This window comes from Coloeus monedula (assembly GCF_965178545.1).
Source record: "Coloeus monedula genome assembly, chromosome: 3".
NCBI classification, from domain to species: domain Eukaryota; kingdom Metazoa; phylum Chordata; class Aves; order Passeriformes; family Corvidae; genus Coloeus; species Coloeus monedula.
This window is the reverse complement of record NC_138783.1, coordinates 57,513,451-57,525,643: the sequence shown is the minus strand read 5'-3', so window position 1 is coordinate 57,525,643 and position 12,193 is coordinate 57,513,451. Positions and strand designations below refer to the sequence as shown.

The following is a 12,193-nucleotide window of genomic DNA, read 5'->3' as shown; positions in this document are numbered from 1 at the left end:
CAGAAGTCCCAAGACAAGCTGCCTGTCATGAAGTGCATGGGAGACTTGAGTATTTGTTCAGACAAGGTGGTCCTGTGGAGAACAGAATGAAAAATCTTTCCTTTCTCTGGGAGCTGGAGAGAGACAAGGTAGATGCCAATAGCACTGCTATTCCAGCACCTAATAACCCCATGGTTAATTAAAGAATGACAGAGACAGGCAGGTGGACTCGTACAGATGGTAAGGCAGACCTTCCATATTTAGGTACTGTTTTGGCAGACGCACAGTTTTCTCTTGTTCACAAAGATAATGGGAAAGTGGATGCTGCTTTTCTCTGTAAAACCAGCATTAAAACAGTAACATAAACAGATCCTAAGTTCACAAGCAGCACTGGCTCACAGTACATCATCCTTACAATCAAGGAAGAACTGAGCTGAGTACCAGCACCCGTTCTAGTCATTGCACATTAGTCTGTAGGGCTTCACGATTCATGTTTGCTGGCAAAGAAGCTTTCCAGCTGTGAAAGTTCCAGGGCTCCTGCTGATAAAGCTGGCTAGCTATTATCTCCTCTCAGACTGCCACACAATTTGGTTTTTATTGAATGAATAACAACCTTGAGCAAAAGAAGGGCTGGCCAGCAAGAAAAGACGGCCTGTGAACTTGCAGAAAGACGTGCTCCCAGCCAGTGCCCTACAGGTGCAGTTGAATACAAATCTATCACTTCAAATAAAAAGCTCCTTTCCTTTGGTAAACAGAGCCCAACGATGGTTGTATAGCACCAGTAGGATCCCTGTCATTCTCAGGTCTTGGGAACCTTTCATCTTTAGGCAGGGTGAGATAGCCAAATTGACACCTTCTAGCTGCTTTTCAGCATGCTCTTCTTAAACACAGGGTTGAATTTTTAATACCTAATCATCATCCAAGAAGAAATCTTCATCGGCTCAATCACTATTGTGGAAGACAATCTGAATAAACAAATTCAAATTAGGAGTTCCCTTTGAAGCACCTCTGTTTTGTTTGATTGTTTTGTGGGCACATGTTTATTTAGTCAAATTAGACAGTCTGTTTGGCAAAGATGTTTGCTGCAATGTTGCATACTCCTTCAGAAAAAATGGATACTTACAGTTTTACTATCTACAACATCTATAAAGATTTTATAATCTGTGGGAGTGAAGGTAAGGAAATTAAAGAGCATGAAAACGAACCTGATACATCAATATATTTTCCAGGTGTAACTAGAAATTACAGCAGTGTTGTAACATTTTTCTTGTCCAATGCCCATGGGCAAACAACATATATTAAATAATTAATCCACTCTCTTTCACTGCTATCATCACTGCTTGTGGAGCTATATATGAGATGGTAACAGCTAACGATATTTTCAGGTGATAATATTTATTGTTCCTGTGAGCTTTCATGTATGGGCTTATGCCCAAAGTATAATGCTAACCACTGAAAGACTGGGAACAGATTAATCCTTACCTAGGGGCAATTACAGTTATTTTTGTTTATGCATGCCCTTGTACTCCAACCCATATCGATGACTTTTTAATTAACTCTCAACATTCAGTTTCTGCACAGAAAATCATTTTTACTGTTGTGGAGACAAAACTTGCAAACCTGAAATCTCCCTTTCTCTCCTTGTTAATGCACACATAAGTACCATGCTCCCTCTCCTTTCTTTTTTCATTTAAATTCCACACTGCATTCTCAAGCAAGAACTACTTGGTTGCCACCAAGGAGACAGAAATGAACTTTTACAAAGGGTTGCGCAGCACAAAGGATGAGAAGATGCTTTGTGAGAATAACTAGAGAAAGCAAACAAATTCAAAATAGTGAAAGAAAATTTGAAAGTGAGCTATCATTGGTGTCAATATGTGGAGAATATTAGAAGGAAGAGCGATCTGACTTGATTAGCAGGACACTTGAGTGGACAAGCTGCAAAAGGGTTGGAGGGGCAGTCGAATTTCAGGGTGCTCTCAGCACAATGCAGGCAGACTACACTGACCTTTTCATGATTTTGATATCTTTTCCATCATGAAAGGCTGGATTTTCTAGTATTCTTCCCATGTGCACAGGCAATTATGGATTTCTATAAGGTCTTTGTGCCACCTGCTACAATCCAATCTTATAGAGGGAGCTCGTGCCAAAGTGAACCATATAACCTGCACACACAACGTTACTCCTGACCTTCATGTTCTCCCCTTCTGCTAACTCGTCCAGGTGGATGCAACTGAAAGGCTGGAGTTCCTGGTGAGCCAAAGGAGCACCCAAGCCCCCAAAAACACCAGGTCAGGGATCCCTCAGTCATCTACAAAGGAGGAGGGCTGCATTTCCTAATTCCTCGATACCATGCAGGGTCACCACTTAATTTAACAGTTCCATGTAGTTCAGCAAAATCAAGCATCAAGACATGAACTGTTGTATGGCTTCAAGTCTGCAGTCACCAGATTTACCTTTTCTCTCTGAATTGCTTTCTTTTTCAGGATTTCAGCTTCTTCAGCTGCCTTTTTTGCTTTTACATATTCTTCTCTCTTGTGCTGCATGACATAAACATAGGAAGTTATTTTACATATTTATGTATACAAGGAGTACATAAGGCAACTTGACTCCTATGGTGCACATCTTTCAAATCTAAAGTGTGTTTGGGGAAACTTTCTGTAATTTTTTCCCTTAAAATGAGACACTGAGTAATGCAGGCTGTGCAACAGCCACTCCAATATTGGCTTTAAGAAGGCTGGGAAATCTAGGACTGATAAATGGGCCTCCATGCAAGGACTCACACAGCTGATTGATAACTTACAAGCATTTATACCTCTTGCAACAGGAACAACATTTCCACATAAGCACGGGATAGAGGGGTACATTGATCAATTAGTCCAAGCATGAGCAGCATGCCAGAAGAGACAGCACGGCATTTAAGTGGCTTTACAACTGTACTGGTTGTTATTTGAGATACCGTCTGTGATACAGATTGGTACATATTTATGGACAGATTTCTCATTTTCTTTGGTTCAGAACATTAGTTTCTGATTTTCTGCTGTTTCCTTCAGGTTTCATGACTTTCTCCTGTCAAGCAGCTGTGAGTTCATTTTATAGTCATATGAAACACTTCATGAAAAGCTTTCTTCCTAAAAAGAAACATTTTTTTCTTACTGACCTTTTTTTGGTATTTAGATTGCATGAGAATCATTTGCTGGTTTTGTCTTACTTTAGCTTCTGATTCGTTTCCACCTTAAAAAAACCCAAAAATATAAATGGCATTTTGTATAAGCATTTTAACTGCAAATGCCAGTCATTTCAGAATACAGCAATATAACAGCTTGGATGTATGCATATACAGGAAATTTTTCATAATTACAGTAGCTGTCTGACATTAAAGAGAATAGATAGGAGACCTTTTCGATCATTTTATTCATCCATCAAAAGCACTTGCCTATTATTTACAGAGCACCCACTGTATCATCCACTCTACCAACAAATATGTCCCTACAATATATGATCAGTTTACTGAGGAACTATTCCATTTTCAGAAAATCAGTCATGCTTTGCAGGTGAGTTTTCATTTTCTGATCCAACTACCCCTACCTTTGCTCAGTTTGTCACACACATACAGTCAGAAATTCTATTGCTAAAAAGTTTCTCTTTTATCAAATTTAGGATCTTGGACTCTGCCAGCACTAATGGGATGCTATCATTTTAATATTTTCTAACTAATGTCTTGGGGCTTGAGGAAAAATCCCCTTTCTGAAATGGAAGTAAAAGCCTTTTCCCACAGACCTCACACTCATATCGAGGCAGTAGAAGCTGTCCTTTTCCAAAGGCATGGACTTGCTTTTGTGAACATCTAAAGCTCTGGCCATAATGTTCAGCCTTCAATAAAAAGAAACAAAAACGCCACAAACAAATAAACCACCCACACAAAGAAAGCGATACTAGGGATGGAGGGAGTGACTTTGATTCTATTACTCTGCTCTATTTTCCAAAGTATTTTCTTGCTTTAGGAAAGGATATAATTTATTCCCTCAGTTGTTGCAAAAACTAACAGCAGCCCTCACTCCATTCTGAGGATGGGGGCTGTATTTTGCCTGTATTTTCATGGGAAGTTCCCCTCTGTGTGACTCCTAATTCAATAGAAGCAGCTAAACCACTCTGTGCTACTTAAGGCGCCTGATATCCTGGGCTGTATCAAAAGCAGCATGGGCAGCCAGTCAGGGGAGAGGATTCTCCTCTGGTGAGACCCCCCTGGAGTGATGCACACAGCTCTGGGGCCCCCAGTATAAGAAGGACATGGACCTGCTGGATTGAGTCCATAGGAGGGCCTCAAAGATGATCAGAGGGCTGGAGCACCTCTCCTGTGAAGACAGGCTGAGGGAGTTGGGTTTGTTCACCCTGGAGAGGAGAAGGCTCCAGGGAGACCTCCTAGCAGCCTTTCAGTACCTAAAGGTGACTACAAAAGAGCTGGAGAGGGAATTTTTGCAAGGGCATATAGTGATAGGACAAGGGGGAATGGTTTTAAACTGAAAGAGGAGAGATTTAGATTGAATATAATAAAGAAATTTTTCACTATGAGGTGCTGAGGCACTGGCACAAATTGCCCAGTGAAGCTGTGGATGCCCCACCCCAGAAGTGTTCAAGGCCAGGCTGGATGGGGCTTTGAGCAACCTGGTCTAGTGGAAGGTGTCTCTGCCCATGGCAGGGCAGTTAAAATGAAATAATATTTAAGTTTTCTTCAGACCCAAATCATTCTAAGAAATGTAAGACAACTATACCAGACCTTTCAGGAGGAATCACTCTTGTCTAAAGGTAGCTTTCTCCATTTACTAATGGAAGATAACTAATTTTAGGTGCTTTTGTGACATTTAGTGAATGGGAGATCAATTCCTTAAGTGTGGCAACATTTCTATGGACAAAAATAAATCCCTAAGATAAGTTCTCAAGAGAGACTGGCCATACAGTATACAAGTAATAACCTTAGAGTAGCAATAAGCATACAGCTGGCATTGTAGAATGTCTCTTCCCCAGGTCTAGAAAATCAAACTTCTGCTTAAACCAGTTTTGAAACCTCTTGGATGCTTAATCTTTCTCTTTTTTTAGCCTTTTACTGCCAAAATTTCTTGTGTGCACTGTATTTTTTTGCATGTACTGATGGACATCGTCTTGGAACAAATATTTTCCTGATCATTACTAGAAATTGCCTATAGCCTTTCAGAAAGGTTTAATTCATTCAGGTTGGCTTGGCTGTAACATGTCAGATGCTTCACTGAAGTCAGAGTGTGTTGTGATCATATATAATAATACCAGAAAAGAGACCGTTGCATTTATCAGGCATGATTTGTTGCTCCACTCATTGCTTATAGAGGAGAGTGGAACTTGCATCCTTCATTGCTCTCATCTCTCCGTGATGCCTGAAAGTTTGCCAGTCAAATATTACAGTTGAAAGCCAGAATACTTATTTCCCTATGGAAAGCACAAGTGTTAAAAAAACTTCAACTTTAAGAAATTTCAACTTTATTTAGAGATTTTGTTTAGTGATTTGGACTACATGTGTAGTCCCTTAAAATCACTCTGAGAAAATAACACATTATACTTTTTTCTCTTAATGAGTACCCAAAGTGGTGACATTAGAGATGCCACTTCAGTTCTAAATTTGTTCCTGCGGAAATGATATGTTCTAATAATCTTCGCACCTTAGCTCTTTTCAGAGGCACTGAACACAGTGCCTGTGTCTCAGTCTCCAGGAAAATCTAAGTGGAAGCTAGACAGTGACTGAAGACATCATATTTTCTTTCTTTCTTTTTTTTTTTTTTTTTTCCTCTTTGGTTGCTTCTTTCCCAAAGAAGTTTTTAAATGCAGTAGGGCCAGAAGAAGTTAAGACTCCTGACACTCAGTCACTGCAGCTTTGACAGCACACCCTCAGTCATGCAGCCAGCCCGCACATATTCTGCACAGACACCACACACCAAATTTCTGTTTCCAGATTTCACTTTCTTCAGCAAAAAACTCTATGGTCTTCTTATGACAGAAGTATGTTGTCTTCTAGGGACTACTCACAAGCAAGAAGGAGATGTTACACATGAACTCACAAAGACTGTCTGGCCACATGACTACATGTGATCGTGGGAATACAGGGCATTGCCACCACTGCAACTCAGCTGCAGGGCAGAACATGTGGGACCAGGATCACCTTGAGCTAAAAACCAACTCTGGGTTGGAGTCAGTTCAAATTCCTTTGTCTCCCACCTACTGACTATTTTTATATACTGTACACCACTGCAAACTTATCTTGCATAGCCTGGCAGAGAAAGAACTTAATTTGCAGATCAAGGCAGGCAACATCCTACACTGTGCACCCCAAATTCTCCTATGACAGCCAAGGTAAGGAAGAGCAGCTCTTCTTTTCTAAAACTTTTTAAAACTAATTCTGAAATATCACTAGATTCAATACTTTATAGTGGTTGCAATTCAAGATATCTCCTATACTTTCTCTCACCCATCTAGAAAACATCTTGGTTATCTTAGCGAACACATCAGTTACGTTCAGGGCGTCTTACGTTCTTGCAGCTTTTTACCCTGTTTTTCATTTACTTGTCTGTTTTTATCTTTATAAAATTGGTAACACAGAGCTTCACACACATTTAGTCTGCAAATGCTGAAGCTGCAGGGATCACTTTGGCCAGCCAGCAGCCACGAAACACACATAGTAAGACAGAGGAGTTTTCTTATGGGTAACTGGAGGGTCTCCAACATGCTGTCCATCTGAACACTACTGACAAGTGTGTGCTCCCTCAGAGACATCAACCACAGAGAGTGTAAACAGCAGGAGGGTTAATCCACCTGTTTTCCCCAAATGTTAGTACAGATTTTCTACTGTGATCTTGACGGATTTCTTGAGTGACAATCTGTGCTGTTTTGTTTCAGAAACATCTTCCTTGCCATGATCATCAGGAAGTACAGAGCACATACAATAGGCTCATGTCAGCCCTTATTGACACTGAGTGTCTTTAATAAGCAGCATGCAAGAAAAAGTGAAAAATATCTCATGTCCTGCAAAATAAAATTTTGCAATTCACATTTGCTGATTTACATGTCTTACCCAGTCTCTGTGGACTCAACGTAATTGGCCCTGGCCTGTGTTCTTTCTTCCATTGCTCCAGGTCATTGAGCTCTTTCTTAGCAACTGAGCAGGCATAAAAAGAAATAAATATATGGAAGTTAGAGGGAATACTAAAAAGCAGCCATTATTGCTAATTGCATGTAATCCTGAAGACCATCCATGAACAAACTTGTTCTCAAGGGATGCAGACACCCCCACAAGAGGTTACTCAGTCACTGCAATGATCAGCTAAAAAGGCAGTTTCCCTAACTCGAGACTGTAATGGTGAGCAACCCTAGAACTCAACTCCAAAAGTAAAGCCAAAACCAGCTAAGAGACTGCTAATAGACTGCTTTTTGACCCCTGGGAATCCGTAGGTAAGTGCCCCAGTATTTATTCCTGCAGGTAAAGCAGAAGTTACAATTAAGATGTTATTGCTGCATAGAGGGAAATCCTTGTGGTGTAATGCTCCCCAGCAGGGAAATGAAAAGTAATTTTCCCTCCCAGCCACATGCTCCCTAAATAGAAACAGGAGGAATGCATGAATCAGCTTCAAATTAAGACACTTCAGCATAGGCACCCACATGTGAGATGGGCAGCAAGCTTCCAGTGTAGTCAGTGGAAGTCAATACAGCCGGGGTGCAGCCATATGCTCTAGGATGGCTGGCTGATTTAACTTCTCTCTTTATTGACTGACAGAAGAAAAAACCACAACAATTCCTTTCAATAGCAAGGCCAACAAAGCCTATGGAAAGAGGAGCTGTGTTTTACACTAGCACTTTTCTTGCTCTAGGAGCTCATTGCACTTCTACTAAATGTATTTCCTAATGGCTGGCTATGGCTATCGGAGGCCGACACCAGCCCTCGTCTAACAGCATAAAGCCAGTATTTGTGTAAGCTTCTAAACAGACCCAAAAGACACACCAGCTTTTTATTTCACCTTTTAAACAAGCATTTAAGTAGAGACTCCATTCAGTGAGGTCCTATTTCTGCCAGCATCCAAGACAGAAATACTTGACATGCTTCAGACCTTTCACACTAGTGCCACAAAGTGAAAACAGACATTTATTAGAGCAGCAACACCTTTGTTGTTAACATCACAGTCAGGTCTAAGATGATCTGCTGCTATTCATCCCTCCAGAAGATTTTAGTTTGGTTCATGATAAGTCCATTTTTTTTCTTGCAACCCAAGGGAACCCAACCCATACCAGCCTCCTGGTGAAGTATTTCAGCCAAACTCACACTGTTTGAGAAGAAAGGATTTAATTGCACTGTTTCCTCAAGGACTCGAGACATGAGAAGTGCTGACTCACACTCCTTCAGCTTTCATATCTTGCATAAATCAATGCCCAGGAGTGTAGGACTGCTGTGCTCAGACACCTCTGTATACAGAATTTATTTCACAACTGACTCTTGCTGTAACTTTGCCAATAAAAGATTTCAACATATGCCTGATCTTTCTGGTACAGGTTCAGGGTGTTCCTGCTTAGCTACTTTCCCCAGCAAGACTCAAAGCCAAGCAAAAGTGAATACTTTCAATCTAAAATGACTTTTACCAGCTTGAGAAAAGACCCACCTACAATCCTTAAATGCATATTCAAGAACCAACAGCAGCTGCAGTTGCTTTTGTTTCCACATGGGAGTATTTTCAAAAATATTTCTTATTTATATTTTTGTTCTTCCTCCTCCTAACCCAGAGACTGTTCAAAGTTCTCTGATATTAATTCAATCCCGTAAAAGTTGGATAGAGCTAATTCCAGCATAGTCTTGTAGAAGCCATCTTGAACAGCTCCAGCACTGAAATTACCAAAACCCTTCTGAACAAGCTTTATTCTGCATGAAGTGAAGTCAGATGATGAGTCAATCTTCAGAAAAGCTACATGAGGATGGAGAATGCTCATAGCACTGGCTTCACTATCATAGCTGTACATATAAAAGCATTGTAAAAATGAGGATAAAAGTTGCAAGAGCAATAAAATGCACGAAGCCCTAAAGTTATTCAAGTAGAAATAATGTATTATTATATTAGACAATTCGACTTACTTTGCTGCAACTGTTTTCTTCTGGTTTCATTTGGAGTTACCAGGACATATGGGCCAACACTAAAATGAAAGAATACACTCTTATTTTTCCTGTTTACACAAAATCAGGACTACAATAAGTTCCTTCATCTGCAAAGTCAGTTTTCTGCTGTTGTAGCAAACAGCTTCATATAAAAACTAGTATTTATTCTGATTCAGCTCCTCAGAAATTTTTGGTAAGTACTCTAGAAATACTTGTTATATTTGGAATTGGCAGCAGATAGCAAGCATAATATTTTCAGAAACTTTTAGCATAGCCTTTGCTGGTCTTATTCAAGTTTTGCTCTAGACTCCTGACCTCAAATCTTATGCTTTCCAAATCAAATCACTTCCTTGAATCAAAGTGCTCCATGTGGAAGACCACTATCTACTGGGAAGAGCACTGGTGCTGGCAGTCCCACCCCTTACCTTGTAGGCACCAAGCACTTTGTGAACTCAAGCAGCCTGCTCAAAAGTTGTTCAAGGAGTGTGCAAAGTCACACTGTTTGTGATGGACTCAGGTGACTTAGTCTCAGACTGAGCCTCAGTTTCCTTGTCAGTCTTTCATTTTCAGGCACCAGGAGCTCCTTGGGCATATTCATATTCATCTTGCTGTCATGTGGAAGGTGCAACTCACTGAATCAGGACAAGGGCCCTGTTTTGCCAGACTTAATTCAAAATGCAGTTGCTGTCTCAAGGAGCTATCAATCTAACGTGACAGCAAAGAGGCAAGACTGGGTTCAGAGTGTATTAACAGACTTGAGGTGATCAAAAGAGTGATGAAAACACATCAGTTCCACTTCGAGAAGACAAAGGGTTTTATCTTCATGGTGTATAGCGTGGGTAGGAGTTTACATGGCTCCTGCTCAGCAGAGGCTGTGCCATGGCAGTGCAGGTTTACCAGAAATGCACTAAGGAGAAGTTGCCCCCACACATCAGAGTCTTGGCAGGGTTTTATATGCACATGTGGGCACAAAAATTTCACACGTGTGAAAACACGAGGAGAAGAACAGCCAGCAAAGAATAATTAGGGGTGAAGGCTGAGCCTCTTAAGGAAGGGTCATATGGAGTGGCTAGAGGACAAGCTAGTAAGCAGAGAGAGCAGCTGGCAGTGGAAAAGTAATGAAACAATAAGGCCCAATACTTAGGCTTAAAAGGGGAATGAAAATCATGCAAAGAGATCAAAGTGCCCAAAGCTGCCTGCTGCCATATCACTGTAATTCAGGGTTTGGTAAGAGAGCATTTATATCCAATTACCTCTTTCTCTTTGAAGACTTATTCTAGGAGGATGTGGATTAATTTATGAGATTAAACTAGTAAAGATAGAGCCGTGAGCTTTAATGGTGCCATTTAATACGATCCTTTCCCTTTCTGCCAGCACACTCTGGTGCCCCTGAGACAGTGAGACTGTTCTGCACGTCTCCACCGAATCCCAGACCCTTAAAGGCAGGAGTGAAGAGAGCAGCAATACCCCACTGGCATTCACCACACAACTGCAAACATTACTTAAAAGAAGCTTTGACAACACATCTCGCTTATGGCATAACACTCCCCATCAGTGAAGTTGTTTCAGATTTTTCTCTATTTGATTGAGTAGTAGCATTTCCAATTTATCCCAAAGTGCCTTTAACAAGCTGCTGCACAATTTATCTGTTTCAAGATTTTTTGTTGTTGTTTCAGATATTAAGATCATATTTCTCTCAAGTTCATAAACAAAAATTATTGAGTACCTTTTAAACTCCCCTCCCTTCCCTTTGGCAGTGATAAAAGTGGCTGAAATTGTGGGTTGCAATGCTACATATCTTCCCCCCACCAAAAAATCAATCAGTGCTTCTATGATATCACGCTGCTTCACAGCACTAGAGGGCAGAAGAGCTTTTATACCATGTACTTTGATGACTTCAAACAGTGTTTGTCTGGTTGATTTCTTTTAAGTTATAATCAAATTTTTCAAAAAAGAAGGGACCTCTTCTTGTCTGAACATGTATGAGAAATCACGGTATCAGATCCATCCCTTTTGCCACGAATCATTTCCTTTATCTGCTTCTGCTTTTTGGCTGGAAGGCTTAGACCCCAGGAGGCCAGGTGGGGCCCACTCTTCAGATACCTGACCATAGCCTCATCTTCAGAAATTCAGGACTGTACATGAAATATAGCAAAGATCAATGAGTTTACGAAAGACATAGAGGTGACAGTACATTTACCAGCTGTTTTCCAAAGAGCAGATTAAGAGTCATTGTGTTCAAAACAGTGCTTATTTAAAACTCAAATTGGTTTCCATTTTATTGAAATAAAGCCAAAGAAAATGAGGATGCCAAGTCTCCAGTGTGGGAGGGAATGGGAGAACAGGACACCAACTTTTGTCTGTCTTTCATCTAATGCTTTGTTTTAGTTATTATTACAAATTAAAAGACAAAAAGAAGGGGGGGGGCAGTTGAGTTTATTGAGTTTATCTAACTTTAAGTACTCATCTTGGTCTCTGGAAAGATGTGTTAGAATGTAGATTTGGGTGCTGGGATCAAAAATGGCCTTAAGCTGAAGGAGGGCAGGTTTGCTTTACATACTAGGAAGAAATTCTTTACTGTGAGGGTGGTGAGGCACTGGCACAAGTTGCCCACAGATATTGTGGATTCCCCATCCCTGGAGGTGTTTAAGACCAGGTTGGATGGGGCTCTGAATTTGGTCTAGTGGAAGACTTCCTGCCCATGGCAGGGGGGTTGGAACTAGATGACCTTTAAGGTCTCTTAAAGAACCATTCTATGATTCTCTGATCAGGGGGAAGGAAGAGTAAGTACATGGTAAACTTCTTGTGGGAGGGGTGAAAGTCAGGGTACAAACTGGTTCCTTGCCTTTTTACCCTACAGGAGAGGAGCCAGATGAGCTGTTGCCTGAGAAACTCCACCTGCCCTACCAGTTCTAAAATCCACACCTAATATCTGTCATTTTCTTGAGATTCTTTTTTCTAAGGAGAGAAAGTTAATGCAAAAACCCACCACCAGCTTTCACTTCGTGTTTTTATCCAGTTTGCAGGATATTGTGTGTCATTTCTTTGTTCAGG

The 12,193-nt window shown here is 40.7% G+C and overlaps 1 protein-coding gene across 3 annotated transcripts in view; it reads right to left on the bottom strand.

Annotated features, from left to right (window-relative positions):
* EPSTI1 (epithelial stromal interaction 1) overlaps positions 1–12,193 on the bottom strand; it is a 55,490-nt gene that overhangs the window by 35,780 nt on the left and 7,517 nt on the right. For all 3 annotated transcript variants that reach the window (XR_014226280.1, XM_082278206.1, XM_082278207.1), the window contains exons 2-5: positions 9,119–9,177; positions 7,076–7,159; positions 3,140–3,213; positions 2,436–2,519 (exon numbers count right to left, since the gene is read on the bottom strand). Coding sequence is in view for 2 of the 3 variants with exons in the window: in XM_082278206.1 (XP_082134332.1) it covers positions 2,436–2,519; positions 3,140–3,213; positions 7,076–7,159; positions 9,119–9,177 (301 nt within the window). In the remaining variant the exon portion in view is untranslated. The remainder of the gene's footprint in view (positions 1–2,435; positions 2,520–3,139; positions 3,214–7,075; positions 7,160–9,118; positions 9,178–12,193) is intronic.